Source organism: Callospermophilus lateralis, chromosome 15 (assembly GCF_048772815.1).
Source record: "Callospermophilus lateralis isolate mCalLat2 chromosome 15, mCalLat2.hap1, whole genome shotgun sequence".
Lineage (NCBI taxonomy): Eukaryota > Metazoa > Chordata > Mammalia > Rodentia > Sciuridae > Callospermophilus > Callospermophilus lateralis.
The window spans coordinates 34,340,270-34,358,495 of NC_135319.1; the positions used below are offsets into that span (position 1 = coordinate 34,340,270).

At 40.4% G+C, this 18,226-nt stretch overlaps 1 protein-coding gene across 5 annotated transcripts in view; it reads right to left on the bottom strand.

Moving 5' to 3' along the window:
• Rhobtb1 (Rho related BTB domain containing 1) overlaps nt 1-18,226 on the bottom strand; it is a 72,570-nt gene that overhangs the window by 36,777 nt on the left and 17,567 nt on the right. For 4 of the 5 annotated variants that reach the window (XM_076834694.1, XM_076834696.1, XM_076834695.1 and 1 more), the window contains 2 exons: nt 3,675-3,876; nt 3,213-3,316 (listed from right to left, as the gene is read on the bottom strand). In XM_076834694.1, coding sequence (XP_076690809.1) covers nt 3,213-3,316; nt 3,675-3,866 — 296 coding nt within the window. In that variant the 5' untranslated portion in view covers nt 3,867-3,876. Of the gene's footprint in view, nt 1-3,212; nt 3,317-3,674; nt 3,877-18,226 lie in introns of those variants that run through there. The other variant, XM_076834697.1, reaches the window with a different exon arrangement.

The window sequence follows — 18,226 nt, forward strand, 5'->3', positions numbered from 1 at the left end:
CCTCCAATGGAAGGACTCCCTTCAGTGCTAATTCCCAGCTTCCCTTCCTCAAGGAAAAGGGTCAACTAAATGGGCTTCTGGAGTCTCTTCCAGTTCTGAGCCTCTGCACAAATATGGAAGAGCCAATGGAAACCCAGATTACCAAGGTGGCATAGTTTCCAGCTTCATCCTCTGGAAGGTGCAAGGTAGCTTGGCACAGTGAAAAGAGTGGGAGTCAGGAGTCAGCAAGAGCTGGGTGTGAATCTGCCTCTGAGACTCATCACTGGTTAGGTTACATCAGTGAAAGGTCTCAACCCTTTACTTCTTTGTAGCATGGAAATAATCTCTGCCTCCTAGGTTTCCTGAAAGGAATAACTAAACTAATGTTGGCAAAGCTCCTAATATGTTGGCTGGCACATTGTAGGCTTTCGATAAATTGGAGCTATTATTTTAATTGGCTTAAAAAATGAGTTGAATGGTTGCCTTTAAATAAAGAAGATAGCAATGATATTCTGGTTACAGTTAGCCAGTTTTCAGACTTGGAAAACTGTGAATTCAGGTTGGCAGACTGCCTGCTACTGACACCCCTTGACCACTCAGAAAACCAGAACCTGTCTATGCCAAAGAATGTATGAAGGGCAACAAGCTAATTTCCTTTAAACTAAGAAGTAGAGGAAACTGAGGGCAAGGCCTGGGGCATCATGGGATGAATCTGGTTTTTCTCACTGTTATCACAAGAATCTAATTATTTTAAAAAGGTTCTAAATATCTTGGAATATATTCCACATATATGCCTCCAAATTTATGTCTGCTGCTCATCCCATTGACTTGTAATTCAAACCAAGTAGAGTCAAAATGTTAGTCCAAAGACAGGTTTGCAAATTAAACATCAGCTCTCTCACAGCAATCAAAAGAACTGGTCAAAGCTCTATACTGAATAAAAGAAACTTATGCTACCAGATTTTTCCATAAAATGTAACTTCTGGGTGCTACCTTAATGTGGTATTACCATTTAGAATGTACAGAAAGATGATGGAGTCTGGCAGTGGAGTTCTGGCTTTTGTTCTTTACTAGGACTGGGGTCCATGGCCGGATACCTAGAGGCAGTGGAGAGTCAGCAAGGACAGAGGCAATACAAGGTACAAACAAGCACACAAAATGAGGCCCCAAGTAGAACGTGGCCAGAAACACACATGGGGATGTTTCCTGAAGCCCCTTGGGCCACTCAGAGAAGCAGACTTGGCTCCAGGAATACTTCCTGTCTTTATCAAAGGGGGAATGGGTTACAGTTAATGGAACCAAACCTTACAGACAAGGGAGCAGAACAATGTACCTTGAACTGATGGAGCCACAGGAAAGAGCAGCTTGTTTTCATTGGGAGTGAAGAAACACAGGCATGACATGCTGTAAAATGACTCCGGCTATGTCCAGGAGCTGGACGGGGCCCAGTGTAGAGCTGTGAGGGCCAGAGCGCCATTAAACAAATCCTAAGCTGGAGTCTCATGGGAAGTGGAACAGCCCTTCCATCACAAAACAAGTTTTACACGACAAGGCCACACTGAAATTCATTGTTTCGAGTGCAAAAATTTCAAGTGGCTATAAACCCTGATCTGTTGAAATGATTGCTAAGAGTCTAAAACTAAATATCCCAGTAGGCTCATCTTCAGGCCAATCTTTGCATGACACCTTTATAGAAATGGAGTTACCAAAAATCCTTAGACATCTACCTTACTTATCCTTACTTTGCTTAAAAACATCATTTTAAGATCATGCTTTCTTAGAACTGCAGATATGACAAACCTGACCACACAATATTTATAAGCAGCTTCATTTATTTTATTTTTTTTATATGCAGGAAAATAAAAACCTGAACTGTCAACTAAGATAACCATCAAGAACATTATGAGAATAAGGAAAGAAAGAAAGAAAAAAAAAAAAACAGAACATTCAAAGAGAAGAAAAGGATCTATAATGCTGGATATTAAGGTTAAAAATCCTTATTATAAAGGGAACATTAAAACCATGTTTTACTTCCACGTGTCCCATTCTGAGTCCCCTTGAATAAACTGTTCTAAATCACAGGTTTTTTTCAGTGTGTGAGTTACTTCTCAGGAGTAGGGCAATCCCCTTTACTCAGTATTTTAGGCCACTTTGAAAAAACCAATATATATATATTTTTTTCAGAGAGTTACTGGATTGAAGAAATAGAGAAACTTTTCCAAAGGTTTATGTCATCACCAAGGTGCAATACACATGCTTGGAATTCTGTGAAGTAACATGGTGTTTGATGTTAAGAAGAGACAACTAAGATGTGACACCTAAATTCTAAGCTTAAAATGCAATGTGTTGATTTACAATTAAGGAGGGTTGGGGATGTAGCTCAGTGATAAGAGTACCTGTCTGGCATGTGCAGGGCCCTGGGTTCCATCTTCAGTACCAACCCCACCCCTGTTTGTTTGTTTTTTTTTTCATAATTAAGGAGTAAAAAAAAAAATCTCTACCTTATCTGCATTTTAATAGCTATGATCCATTCACAGTGAGATATTTCAAGTTATGGTAACAGACAGAAATTGCTAAATATTTTAAGGCATTTGACTATGTTCCTATCCATGTCAGTGTCCTAGATTAATCTTTCCTTTACTGGATTTTTCCTTCTCCATTTTTTTTTTAAAGAAAAATAGACATTAGTGTTTCAGTTCATTTTGGAAACATGCCTTGCGAAGGACTTCAGAGATATTTTCCTTTCTTTTAAAAAATGACCTTCAAATAAAAATAAAGAGACTTTTCAGATAACACAAAGCCCAAAGCAAATAACATCAGACTCTGCTAATATGGTCATGAAAAGACCACAGAGACCTTCTGAAGTAGAGTAGCCAAGTGCTAAAATAGCTTGAAACACTTTCACAGACGTCAAATGAAGTGTCACTCAGAAAAACAGCCATCAAAGTAGCCCAAGGCTGGAGGATAAGACAGAATCCTCATCTAGTAAACCTTCCAGGTCAACTAGCCCTGGTTGTTTTAACCTGGAATTTCCTGAGTGGCAAAACAAATTCTGTTTTTCTTGATATCAGAGAAAAAAAAAAGACCATTTTTTTCCCCCTTCTTCAGCACAAGAATCCAAGATATTTCAAAAGGCCATTATGATGTGGTTTTTGTTAACATATGAACTAGCTACCGGGTCTCAAAAGGTAATTTTACTCAAGCTCAACCACACTGCACTAGTCTTGTTTTACCTGCCATATGCAAATCGCCTGTCCTTGTGATGATCACCAAAAGTATCCCAAAGCCTGAGAGAAACGCTCACTTCATCAACAACATCTCGGGAACGTTCCAAGACCTGCAGGAAAGAGAGACAGAGTCCATGTGCTCAGTGTTAATCACACACTCCCCCAGAGGAGGGGGTCCAATTTGACACTTCTCAGGGCCCCTAAACCCACTTGCATTTAGTTTCCTTATTTCATCTACTGGGACTTAAGCCAGCTCCTAACTCATGTCCTGGAATCACATGACTCACCCCCATTCAGGTTACCATGGCCATACTCCCAAGTGTGCCCTTTGCTTCTGTTCTCTCTTGTGGCACTAAAAAGGTAGTTTTGTTTTGAATGTGCAGTTTACCCACCCTCCTCCACTAGTTTTAATCTGACTGGCAAACAGCCATGATGGCCTAAGGATCCTAAAGACACCGTGCACCTTACCTCCTGGCAGACACGGTACTGGTCAATGGCCCACACGGTAGGCACGTGGGTGGCCAGCAGCTGATACTGTGTGAGCGTGGTATTACACGCTCTGGCACAGATCAGGCGTGTCTTCCCCACGGCATTGTCGCCCACCACCACACACTTGATGGTTTCCACGTTGGGTCTTTCGTAGTCCATGTCAGTGTCCATTTATGAAACTCTACAAGAAGAGAGTGAAACTACATTGAAGACTCCAAGGCTTTCCAGAGCAGTCCCAGACACTAGAGTTAAGAACAGCTTTGCCTCTGTCTAGCCACGTCCTTGCACGTACACAAGCACAGGCAAGATGTTTGGAAGTTCATACTAAGCCGGACTGAAACTCAAGTTTTCTTTTTATATCTCACACAAGAACAAAAACACCAGACTGCTATTTTGACCCTAAACAGTTTATTCTGGTTAACATGTTATTTTCTCCTTGGTTTTCTCTAAACATAACCTGCCTACTGCAGATCCATCCAGGCACTGTCAGGACAGCTGGCACACATTTATAGCTCACTAGCTGCTCATGGTGACTGGCTGGTGAGATTGGTCACCTGCAGGCTAACCTTTGATGCTGGAGCCTAAGGTACTTTGGAGATCCTGGTGTCTGCTCTACCACAATCTTCCAGTTATCCAACATTTTTGAGAAGCAGGTTTCTTTAAGTTCATCATTACTATGGTAACGTAGAAGAAAATCAAAAGCGCAGATTGAAAAACTGCCTAACTTTAAAGAAGAGTCTGAATTCTGAGGTATCAAGCAAATTAACTTATATTTATTTATATTAATCAAATAAGTAATGATATTCTCAAGGTGGCCCACCAAAAAAGCAACAACAGCAACAAAATTACCTTCCCCTCTGTATTTTCATCAAGAAATCTAGAGCACATGGTAAAAGATGAGTCACTTTGGAATCTTCCTGAAACTACCAAAGGAGGTCTAAAGAGGATTGCTGGGTGAGAGGTCAAGAGGAAGAGGAGCTGTTGGGGTTGTGGCTCTGTGGTAGAGTGCTTGCCCCCCATGCATGAGGCTCTGGGCTCAATCCTCAGCACCACATAAATGTAAAATAACGATATTGTGTTCACCTAAAACTAAAAAATAAATATTAAAAAAAAAAAGAGGAAGAGGAAACGCTGCTGCAACTCGGCTTCCCCAGGGTCAGGGCCTTCCACGAACCCAGAGCAGCCTCCCTACCGGCAGCAGCTGGGTAGGAGACCAACCTCCGAAGATTTTATTTTAATGAGCTGTAGTTGTCCTTTTGAGGAAGTCTATTATTAAACTGAGAAAACTGGTTAAGTGGTCATTCTTAAAGAGCTGGTGATTATTTTACCAGCCCTGGTAAAGAAACTGTTCGAGGAGAGCCTAACACATAATTGAGACTCAATAAGGCTTTAACTTGATTGATTTGAGAATGATTAATTTGGATGATATGGGTATAGGTGGAGAAATGTAAGGAAGATATTGAGAAGAATACTTTTTCACAGTTAGGGCTGTAAGAAGATGAAATAGTCTCAGGAAGTGAGGATATGGAATTGCCGACAGTAACACCATCACAAGAGGTGTTAAGCCTGAGGCTGGAGAACTTGGCAGGAGTGGGTTCAGGAACAGATGAGTGGTTAGGCTAGGATTTGCTCTGTGGTTCCTATGCCATGAAGAGGCTTTTTTTTTTTAAACATCAGAAATTTATTAGTTGTTCAAAACATTACATTGATCTTGACATATCATATATCATACCATGAAGAGGCTTTTATAATAGACACCTGTGCCTTACCTAGCAATGTGTATTCTCAACATCTTGGGTGAGCAGAATCTTTAAAAAAAATCTCCAATTCTGACAAATCAGCCAGATATAATGACTTCTAAAATTGGTCTTTTTAACATTTTGCCTTAAAACAGTGTTTTTTTTTTCATTCCCTAATGGTATAAAGTGTCCAAAGCATGAATTTTGGCATTAGACCAGTGTTTGTCAGATACTCCCCCCAGGGGATACAAAGTCTGGGGACATTTATGGTTTTTACAATCAGAAGGTGAGGTTAAAAGCTACAGGTTTCTAGAGGGTACCAGCCAAAGATGCTGCTGCTTAACATACTTCATTGCACAGAACAGACTCTACAACCTACCCAAGCCCAAGTGTCACAGTGCTAAGGTTGAGCAACCCTGATTCAGATGAACATGAGTTTGAATCCTTGCTATCCCACTTCTAGCCAATTGACTTTGGGCAAGTTGTTTGTACATCTGGCCTTCTGCCTCTCCATCTGCTAAATGAAGATTATAATAATATCCATCTCCTAAAGTATTGTGGGGGATGAAGAAAACTTATGCTTTAAGTTCTTGGTGTGGTATTTGGCAAAATAAAAATTCATAATCATGATGTTGAAGATACACGCCTTTAGAAGACAACAAATTTGAGCCAGGTGGGAAGCCAGAATGAGATGCAAATTCATACACTTAATAATGACAAAGATCTATAAAAAGGATAAGTTTTAGAACAGCTCATTCAAGAACAAAATCAAAGAAAAAAAACACAATATGCAGAATAGTTGACCTTAGGCAAGGAAGACACAAAAAGTTTTGGGTGGGGAGGGGGAGACTGGGAGGAGGTCACAGTAAACCAAAGATGAAAGAGGTGGAAAATAGATTAAAATATTCTCATGGGGCATTTCTAGATTGCAGAACTAAAATGATAACACTTTTTAATGCTCTTTGACAAGTTTCTGGTGATATTACCATGGGGTAGCTAGGATCAGTACAACGGTTTCATCTGGAGCCTCACAGCTTTGAAGCCAAAGGTATATTACTTTCAATGCCCTAAGTACCACCACAATTTAGTCTTTTGAACATGAATTTGACTTTTTTTTTTAGATAGATAAACATCAAAGATGGCCAATCTACAAAATTTGAAGGAATGTCTGGATTAAATAAAAATTGAGATAGGACACTGAAATATAGTATTGGTCTTCTTGTGAACTTGCACACGAGCTCTGACAGCAGCCCCCAAAGAGAAACTCCAAGTGATTCGAATCACCAAAGCAATGGTGTAGAAAAGTTGTGTAGCTTTTACAGCAGACCACTTTGAGAGGGACACAAGTCCTTCAAGTTTATATTAAGGCTATACTTACAAAGACCCTCATTACTTTACTTATGGTTAGACAGATTTCATGTACTCCTTTAAAGAATTTCTGTGTCAAAGGTGAGAATAACATCCAAGGGTCTTCTCATTCCTAGCAATCTGCTCATGACCAAAATGAGTCCAAAGGTGCTGAACCCTCTGCATGGGGGTGGCGTGGAGCGAGGAATGAAAGGCAGGGCAAGATTGAATGTTCTTAGATGTGGAATGCAGATACAGAATTTCTAAGAAGCATTGCTGAATTTCCAAATCCTGAAAATATTTTACTTGGGGTAGAAATCTTAAAAGCATTTAAAGGATGTGAAATCACAGCCAAGGAGGCAAACTCATTCTACACTTTGTATTGTTGTAAATCTTCATTTATTTGTTTCATGTAAATAAATAAACTTTAAATTATGGTAGTAATTATAAAAATATGCAATTTTATCCTTCTCCTCTTGTTTTGGGCTCTAATTTATTCATCTCTAACACTCTTATGGTTGAGTGAGCTCTTAGGACCATCTGGATAATGACTATCTGCTTTCTGATTTTTATTTACCTAGAATGAGAGCAATAAATATTGTACATTTAACACAGTTAATAAATTTCACCACCACAAATCCTACTGATTTGTGTGGATACCTTCTACCTTTAGACATGTACCTGAGGAGACAGGAAAGATAGAAAGTTCCAAAGAACCATCACTGGTAGCCTTTCACAATGGCAGCTTTGTCATCTGACAAAAAACCAACCTGAACTTCATTTCAGGATGTGGATGCTAAGAGTTAACATTCAGCATGAAGAATCTATCTGCACACTGTCTGAAAGTCAAATGGTCAGATGATGGAAAAATTGGCACGTAAACAAGTCAAAGGAGGCTGGGGAGCGAAAGGCCTGGTAAGGTGGTTCTGGGAGGTCACCATCCACCAGGCTGACTAGACAGGTGTGGCCATGCCATCATGGCAACAGGATCACATCATCAGTTTGATTATCCCATACCTTCCCTGCTCTTGTTACTGACATCTCCTGGACTACGGGCTGCTCCTCCTCATTCACCACCAACTGCATTCTTACTGCCAACACAGGATGAGGCACCCCATACCCTAGCCTCACAATTTCTCTACTTCTTCAGTTCCGAGATATCAAACCTTTGGGCCATGTGTTGGCTACTGCTGTCATTCAGAGACATTATCTCTGTGGAATATAAAATTACAGAATCCCACTCTCAGAACAAAAATTCCTATCTTCATCACTTGTGCCACATGAAATAAGGCTACTGTAGCGACTCCCTCAGAGACACAATCTATTTCCCTTTCTCTTGAATTTGCTCTGACCTGTTGACTGCTTGGTCCAGAAGGATGTGGTGGAGGTGATGCTGTGTGAGTTCCAGAGTCCAGGCCCTAGAGGCCCTGCAGTCCCCACCTTTTTGCTGTTGGAACCCTGCCCTGAGGCCACCAGGCAAGGAAGTTGGCCTAACCTCACAGAGGATGAGAACTCACACTGGAAACAACCACGGCAGCCCTGCTGATGGCTGTCACACAGTGTCAGACGACGTAAGGTCGTTCTGGATTTTCTATTCTTGCTGACCATCCAGTTGAATGTAGCTAGTGAATGAGCCCAGGGGTAACGAGCAAGGGAATGGCCCAGATTCCCACGAACCACACAATCTTGAGAAATAAATCACTGTTATTCTAAGATACCAAGTTTTGGGGGTGGTTAGTTACGTAGCAATAGTTAACAGAAACATGGCCATTAAACCTTAGGAAAATCTCCAGAACTTTGACTTCTCCATTAAAAAACAAAACAAAACAAAAAAACCCAATATTGGATGACAGGCCCTTCTTGGGTGGATGATCTTTTCCACCCAGGGTTGATGGGTCATGAGAAACTCTTCTCTTTGCTGTCACTGTCAATGTTCTTGCACTGCCAGCGTGGTAGGCAGAAGCACAGACTCTGGTGCCCTTGTTCTAATCCCTGGCCCCTGGGTGTGTGTTCTTTTCCACAGCACGGGGGAATTAGGAAGGGTTGCAGAAGGAATTAAGATTACTCTCAGCTGATCTTAACATAAGGTGATTATCCTGGATTATTATTTTGGCCCAATGTAATCACAAGGGTCCTTTAAATGTGGACGAGGGAGGCAGGAGATTAGTTTAAAAGATGCTTTACTGCTGACTCTGAAGAGGAAGGAAAGGGCCACAAACCAAGGAATGCAGGCAACCTGTAGAAGTTAGAGACGGCAAGGAGAATGAGTCTCCAGAAGGAATGTAGCCTGCCAAGGATTTGATTTAAGCCCAGTGAGACCCATTTTAGACCCGTTGTCTCCAGAACTGTAAGTTAATCAATTTGTATTATTTTATGTCACTGTGTTTTTGAAAATTTATGGTAGCAATAGGAAATTAATATAGAATGCTTGAGCCACACAATGTGACTTCTTCAAATTCTGATGTTTGTTACCTCAGTACCTTTGCACAAAGATACTGAGCTTTCCTCTTACTAATCCTCCTCCATTGCACGTTTGCTGGCAAATTCTGTTAACTCCTTAAAACATCACTCGGACATCATCACTGCTAAAAAAGTTTTCCTAACTGCCCTTGCTCCCAATGGACTAAACATTTTATCTTCCAATTGACTGGTTATTCCTTTCAAATGCCATCTCATGAATTTAATGACATCAAGTTTCTGGAAAATGAGACTGGGCTAAAGTGCTTGGAACTTGTGTGTATAGAATCCCCCTCTTCTACAGAGCCTTCCTTGATTATTCTCTCGGATCCAAGGTCACCTACTTTAACTGTGACTCTCTCCCTAGGGCCAACTGTGGGCAAAACACTGATACATACAAACGTTTCCTTAGCTGCTCTGTCTCCTTCAAATCATTTTCCTTCCTGTGGAGGTATTCTACTCCCGCTTCAATCTTTGAGGTGACAGCCTTTACGGTGTATGAGCCTTCTCTTATGAAACAGGCTTCCAGGAAGTGCTGGGCATATCCACTCCCTCACTCCCACTACAGCTGCATGATTTTTAGAGTGCAGGCCCCATAATCCAATATGCAGGGAATTGGGGCTAATGAAGCTCAAGTTGTGACTGCTTGTTCCCAAAAGGCCCACTTTAGTGTAAGGCCACTAACCAAATTCAGGTGAGAATGCTCGTCTCCTCTAGTACCAGAAATTCAGAAATTAGGGAGGGTGGGTAGGGAAGGCCAATTATTTGTCTAAGACTCCTCACTGGGGGTCTTATAATTGTTCTCTATCACACATGGCTGGAGTATGCCACTCTTTACAATCATTTCTGCTGTATCTCATATTATCTGCTATTTTGATCAAAGCATAGTGAGAACTCCACTTAAAGCAGAAATCTAAGGCCCATGAAGGTGCCTTTGTACTCTCAGCTCCACTGAGCTCTTTATAGACAGTACGAATGATGCTGTTGCATAGCCACTCATGTTTTTTTGGTTGTTCCTTCGAAAAGCATATAATCTGAGCTTTTAGAAATAATTTAGCTTGGTCATTAAACTCATACCTATGGGAAAAATTGTAGAGTATGTGAAGAGTTAGTTCTGAAAAAAAAAAAACTGAGAATTTTATATTATTGACAGAAACAAAAGGGAAAGGTTGAGTTGCATAATAACTCAGCCAACAGCCAAGTTTCAACTGTGCAGATTTCATTATCCTGAGCTCTTAATCACCAGTCACAGGCAGGCGGGAGCTGTTTTATACATAAAATAAACATCTCAGCTGGAATGGAGAATGGGTCCAGAGCTGAGAAAGAGACAGCAAGGGCTTGGCCAGACTTCCCCAAATCAAAACTTCATGGAAACAGGTCTCCAGGATAGAATTGCCTTCCATCCCTTAAGTCAACAGAACCCATCATTTCAATTAACAATATTTTTTTTTTCAACTGCATGTTTTGATTTAAAAAAGGAAAGAGATTAAGTAACAGAAAGGATACCGCATAGAAGTCCAGTGATATAAATAATACAGAGCTGCTTTTTGATAACACAGAAGCACTGTTTTTATACATCTATTCATGACCCACTCCAGAGCCCTGTGATAATGGAACCCATACAAGGTCATGCACTCCAATTTTTTTAGGACTCAAGGTCAGTGGGGGAGGTGAGCCAGGAACAGAAATAACTTGCTTCTCCATCTACCACCCTTAATAAACACTGCCCTAATTGAAAAAAATAAAGAACAAGACTGCAAACTGAAGAGAGACATAAAAATTCCAGGGTGGATTTTGAAGTCATCTTAAGTCAGTGTGTGCTACATTCTAGACACACTGCTCTACTTACATCTACAGATATGCCATGTGATCTGTACAACAACTTAGATTCTGCCATGACTCCTGCTCATGCACCTTTCTCACGTCATCACCCACTTGCTGAAATTGTGTTCCACTTTTGAGACTCAGGCAGACTTAATCAAAGAACACATATGTTGAAAACCTATTGAGTGCCAGGACTTGATTATCATGTACAGGACACACAAGTGCGGTGTGGGTCTTGCCCTTGTGGACCTCAGAGTCAGCGGGAGGGTCACAACTAAACATGTGGGCAAAGACGTAATCACCAATTTGATAAGTTCCTTGAAGAAGAACAGAATGGTGTGATGACAGAAAAGCATGGGAGTCCTGCAGACACAGGAGCTGTCCATCAGGCGGCCCCATGTTCATGCTCTCCAAAGAATGAGAAGGGCCCAGTGATGAGGAGGGAAGAACAACAGGTCAGCAGCATCTAGAAGGGGAGCTGGTGAGAGGCAAAGTCAGAAAGGCAGGTATAGGCACATGACCTCTTACGCCCTAGTCAAGAGTTTGGATTTTATTCTGACGCAGTGAGAAGACGCTGAAGTATTTAAGCAGAGGACTGACAGGTTCTGAATTTGTGTTATAAAAACATTGCCTATATCACTGAGACTGCTATGTAAAGAACAGGTTGTGGAAGGGAATGAGCAAGGGCAGATGGACCAGTTAGGAAGCTGCTAAGTTTTCCAGAAGAGATACGATTGTGGCTTTGACCATGGAGGAAGCAGCAGAGATAGATTGAAGTAGACAGATTCAAATTGCATTTTGAAGGAAGATGCATTTAAAACATTCTCCATTTATATTGTCTTCTAGGACAATAAATCAAAATTCTGATTTATAAGACAAATCATTATGTTTATATGTATTCCACCTGACCACAATTACACATTTTTGACAACAGAAACATATTTGCATTTAAATCCTAGAATATTTTCACGGTGCCTTGTCCATACACAGCTTTCAATAAACGCTTATTGAACGGATTACAAAAGATGGCCATTTCAACCTTCCTGAAGAAACTTTTTATCAGGGGCTGGCAGAAAACTTGCATGTGGACTATCTTTGGTGACTGATCATTAAGCCCATGGCCTTGAAAGCAGCAGCATGTGGCTAAGCCTGCAGTTGGTGAGAAGAACACCTTGAGGGACATCTGTGTGGCCCGTCATGAGTGCAGCCTTTGACAGATGGCATCACACCAACCATTTCTCCCCAGCAGGAAGAGTATCAGTAACCATGGGAACCAATAGAGACCAAGGACCAGGCCCATCACCAAATGGGAAAATGGGAAGCCAGGGGGCAAGGGAGACTCCAGTAAGTGCAGGCAGGAGGAGTTGAGGGCCTGATTTGGTTTAGAAACATCAAAGAATTTGTTTATTGTGCTCTACTGCCTAGAACCAATTTATGAATCTTAATAATATTTACATATAAGGGTATCATAAAGTTCTCATTTAATATCCTAGTTCAGTGGATTCCCAATCCTTGTTTTGTGAGTCACTACTTGACTGGAGAAGAGAAAAGGGAAGGGCATGAACAAACTCCATATGGAGAATGATTTATAACTGATAGGAAAGGACCAGGCCATAAAATGCAGTCAGCTGGGCTTCAAGGCAAGATAAAGAAAGCCAGATGGCTTGGACCCCTCTCCACCAGCATCACACTGAAATTAGCCTTCATCTATAGTTAGCAGACTCCACAAGAGATCAGAAACCAAGGATAAGAAGTAACCATTCACCTGAAATTGGAAACAAAAATGACTGCTATAGAACTAAGTGAGGAAGTCACTGGATCCCAGCAGACTTCCCATTTTCATAGGGAAAAGAACTGGTCTGGGCAGTAAGCAGCATGTTCTTCACCATGGGTGCCCACAGATGCACATGTGAGCTGGACTGACCAGGGGTGGGTGGAAAAGGGAGGCTGTGGGGTTAGTGAAAGCCACTGAGAAAGTGGTTTGCTGCCATTAGCATGGATTAATCCCAACACCTTCTCCTTAGATAAGGAGGGACAGGTACAGAGAACTGAGCAGGGAAAGCACTCTTTTGTTCTGTTTTTGCTTCCCCCAGCCTGCTCAACCAGGCCCTTTTAGTTTTGACATGGAGATAGAAGTGACCCATCCTGTGGAGACACAATGCCGGAGGGTTGGGTTGAGAGGATGCTGCTCCTAAGAGTGAACAAATATTGGTATATCATTTGTACTGGTGACGTGACTGACTACTGTCCTTAGCTCACCCTCAGAGGTTCTCTCCACCCATACATATTGATTAACTTTACTTGTCTGCTCTGGAACTGGGTGGTTTCCTGGGACGGTATCAAAGAGTCCTACATTAGTCTCTGACAGAACCCAGAATTAACCAAACATTTATAATATACTTCAGTCCATGGCCAGAACGTGTCCTGTTTTATACAGATGGAGCAAATAAAGGCCATTCAATATTAAAAACACTGAAGCATAGGGAAGAATAAGCAATTACAGAAGGACATGGGGAAAAGGCCTTCCACTTCAGTAGATATGCTATAAAAAGTAATAGGAGAGAAAACTTAAAAAAATATTTGATCCATGTTAAAGAAGATAATGCATCTACATGAACTAATAGTAGTAGATAAGGTTGTGTAGGTAATGACAAGGCATGGCCATATATAAATGAAATACAAGGCTGTTGAAATAGGTAACAGTAAATATCAGACTTGAGAATGTAGTAAAATCAATTAGTGAGATACAGGCAAAACATGAGGAATTCTATGTAAACACAGAAGTAAAGGCCCCCTAAAAATTATGTGATGGAAAATAATAAATGGGTTAATTGCCAAAGGGAAATCTCCTGTATAGTAAGTGTTCTTGAAAAACAAAGGGAGGAAAGACTGGTTTAATAGAACAAAATTGTCCCACTACAGAAAGGAGGAAAGACAAGGAGGAAAAGGATAAGACAGAGTGAAAATAGAAAGGAAGAATTCAAATCTATAATCTTTCAGTAAAATATTTAGGTATCAACAGAAAAAAAAATTTAATGATCCTGTCAGTATCCTAACAAACATGTCTAAGACTAATGATTAAGTACATATTCTAGAGGGTTTGAAGATGGTGGAATAGAGAACATTGCTTTCCTGGTTGTTCTGTATGCAAAACCAAGAAAGCAGACAGGGAGCTTCTCAGCAAAGTGGGTGAAAAAAAAGGGGGGGGGGAGACTTCAATGGAACTTAATACTGGACATTCAAAGGCGATTGAAGATTCAGGAGGCTGGATATAATAAAATAAGGAAGAAATCCCCATTGCTACAGATGTTAGTGCAGCCAGAGGCACCATCCAGAGCAGTCCCTCCACAAACAAAGTGGAGGTAAAAGGGAATTAGAGGAACCCACATTTTTAGGAGGTCTGAGCTGTGTCTGGGTCCAGAGAGTTTAGAGATTGAAGACATTGCTGCGTATGGAAGACAGAGGAAGGAACCATTTTACAGCCAAGGCATGGGGGCCAGCAGCTGGGGGAGCCAATTCCTAGCAAACCTAATTTTGGCCTGAAAAACCCACCTGGCAAACACAGACTGCAAGGCATAAAATGGGCCTAAGTGACCAGAAGGCCAAACACAGAGAGGAGGTTACACAGGGAATACTATTCATGGAAGCACACCCAGTTTTCCCTGTCCCCCTCCACTCTGGCTGCTTGTAGGACTGGCTGGGAGAGACTCACTGGGCCAGGAATTAGAAAATGTGGGGGCAGGAGAGATTGAGTTTGGAGACTGAACCCAAGACCAGGAAACGTGGGATACCCCAAATGATGGTATGACTAAAAAGTGGCTCCTTCACCACACGAGAGGAACCAAGGGGAGATTCTGGGGTGCAGTCTTCCAGTGTGGACCAGCAATTGCTAGGCCCTGCAGGTGCACTCTAGTAAAATCTCCAGACCTTGACATTCAGCAAAGAACCTGGAGTCTACCTAAGACTAAATCTGGCCTCCAGGTGTTCCACCTTCAAGATTAACTCTCTCACTTCAGTAACTCCACTCTGAGGTGGACCAAGGATCATATTCCAAAGGACCCCACCTAACACTACTGAAAAGGGAAGCTGAGAATCCTTTGAACTTCAATGGAAATAATTTACCTTATCACCAAGATTGTTTTTTTTTTCTTTTCTCTGTGACCTTAATGGCTCATATACATTTATACATATTCATATATTTTCTAATTTCTAGCACTTTTGAAGTTAGTTATTTTTCATGGATCACTCCTTTGAGGACTAGGAAGTTTGATTAGTATACAGTATATTTCAGTTTTATTTTTTCTCCTTTTATTTCTATTTTTAATTTGTTAAACTTTTACTTTATATATATATTTCTCTCATCTGTTTTCCTTGATTTTCTTTCTTTCTTTCTGCTAAGAGTCAACCTCTATTGTTCTCTCTTTTACTCTTAACTTTTTACTTCAATAGTCTCTCCTCTTCCCTTATAAGGATATCACATTATACATCCCTTCTGTTCTCTCTTTGTGCCCCATTCAAAATTGTAAACCCTGTGCAAATTTCCTGGCTTTACTGTAAGCAATAACTGAAATACAATGGACAGAAACCTATAGAAAATAAACACATGTAACCTAGATGAAGCTGGGCTTCCTCGTCCCCTCATGTGCAGCACCATCTTAGCACAGTGACACAGCTAAAAGGAAAAACACAAACAGGACTCTTGGAAAGTCGTGAGACCAGTGTGAGGACTTAAGAAGAAGGAAGTGTTTGATAATGTATCACACAACCTGTAGCAAAACTCCAAAAAAGTTTCTTGGCATTGTTTCCTTCTAGGGTTCCACTTCTTAAGACAACCATTCAGGTCTGTCTTTCTTCCTCTAAGGCAGATGCTCTACTTCATCCCCTTGTACAGGGCTAGCTGTTGCTCTGCTTGCATTCCCATCCACTGCTCCCTGTGGTCAACTAAATGGATCTTCCTTGAAACCCACCCATTTTTTTGTGTGTGTGTGTGGGGGGGGGGAGCAGAGGTAGGTAATGATTTGTGACAACTTATAATAATGCAGCAACAGTGGATACTGTTGTTGGCATTAAATTAGATGGCAGACACCTCTCATCTAATGGTAAACAACTCCAGCCTCTTCCCCTGCAACAACAAAACATGGAAAATAAAATGGAAGGAAACAGAGTTAACATATCTTAGCTACTGTTGCTGAATAATGAGGCAATGACTTCTTCCCATTTTTCTTCTTTTCTTTAGTTTCCAAATTTTTCTACAATGCTCATGTATAATCTTTTTTAAAAAACGGAGACAAAATTCACATGATAAAACTCATTCATTTAAAGTGTACATTTTTTTAAAAAAAAAGTATTCACAAAGTTGGGTAACTGTTCTTACTATATCTAGACCATTCCACTATTCCAAAAAGAAATGTTGTCCCCCAATATCAATTACTCCCCAATCCCCATTTCCCCAGCTCTGGCAACCACTAACCTACTTTTCTATCTCAATAGATTAGCATATTCTGGATATTTCATATGAATGGAGTCATACAATCTGTAGTCTTTTGTATCTGTCTCTTTCCACCTCCCATAATACTTTCTGGTTGATCCATGTTGTAGCATGTATCAGTCCTTCAATACTTTCTATAGCTGAACACTATCTCAGATGTATTACTTCTATAACTAAAAAAAAAAATGTTTTAGCTTTTTAAAAGAGTTATTGGCTACAAAAGCATAACCACTGACTGCTAATTCTACTAAGAGTGCACTCATTCAATCCAATAATAAATGATTTTTGATGGGTAAATTGTTTTTCAAAACCATACACTTATAAAGCATAGTGAGCCTGCTAAACCTGTTTTTTTCCCTGACTCATGCTCTCAAAAAAAAAAAAAAAAAAAAAACCCACAGCAATTTAAATGATATTTTGAACATAAGACACAGAAATTGAACTAAATAAAAAGACAGCTGAGGATACTCAGGACAAATGCATAAATGCATACTATTTCAAGCAGAAGATGAAAAATTCTTGGCTTTTAAATTTTGAGCAAAGAAAATATTTATGGTAAGTAAAAAGAGCAATTTTAAGAAACTGGAAACAGCAATTAAATATTATGTGAAAATCAATATATTTTAAACTTAGATCAATAATACATATAATTTAGGTTTACATTCACTGAGAAGAAGGGAGTTCTAAATTTGTTGGTATGCATGCTATGCATGTATTTGTGTACCTGAATATTACAAATACAGATATATTGATGCACACTCATGCACAAATTTAACATTATACTCCTCACTTGGAAGGGCAGACTGCCACATATCTTCAGTTACAAGGGTAATACTGCAATCAATGCTGACAGTAGTTAGCTCATATAAAGTAATGGTTCACTGAAAAATCAAATTATGTAAATAAAGGTTGTACCTCAGACACAGAATTTAGTGTTTTTCAAACTGAGCATGCCATGGAATGGTGACCAGAAGCATGGTGATAGTTGTATTCTGGTTCTTGATCTAGCTGCTAGTTACACAGGTGTGCCGAGTCTGCAAAAATTGTATCAAGCTATATACTTGTAGACATTATATATGTAATATTTCAATATATTTTTTAAAGTACAAAAAAAAAAAGCAGCAAAAGACCTTACACGTTTATTTTGGAGGCCTGATAGTACTCAAGTGGGTGAGCTTTAGTTAAGGACTAAATGAGAAATTTTGTCAAAAATTAATAATAAGGGTTTTTCAAGAAGATGGAGTTAGAGAACGTTACTGTCCTGACTGCTCTGTGGTGTGAAACCCAGGAAGCAGATAGGCAGCTGTTCAGCAAGGTAGGTGGAAAAAAAAAAAGGTGGGGGGCACTTTACTGGACTGTGTGTGTGTGTGTGTGTGTGTGTGTGTGTGTGTGTGTATGTTGGTGCTGGGGATTAGAACCCAGGGCCTTGTGCATGGAAGGTAGGTACTCTACCAACTGAGCTGTATTCCCCAGACCTCTTTAGTGGAATTTAATACTGGACATTAAAAGTGGATTGGAGACTGAGGAGGTTGGATAAAATAAAATAAGGAAGAAATCCCCTGTGCCACAGCTGCTGCCATAGACAGGCACCAGCCAGAGCAGTCCCTCCACAAGCAAAGTGGAGGGAAAAGGGAATTAAAGGAATCCACATTTTTAGGAGGCCTGAGGCATGTCTG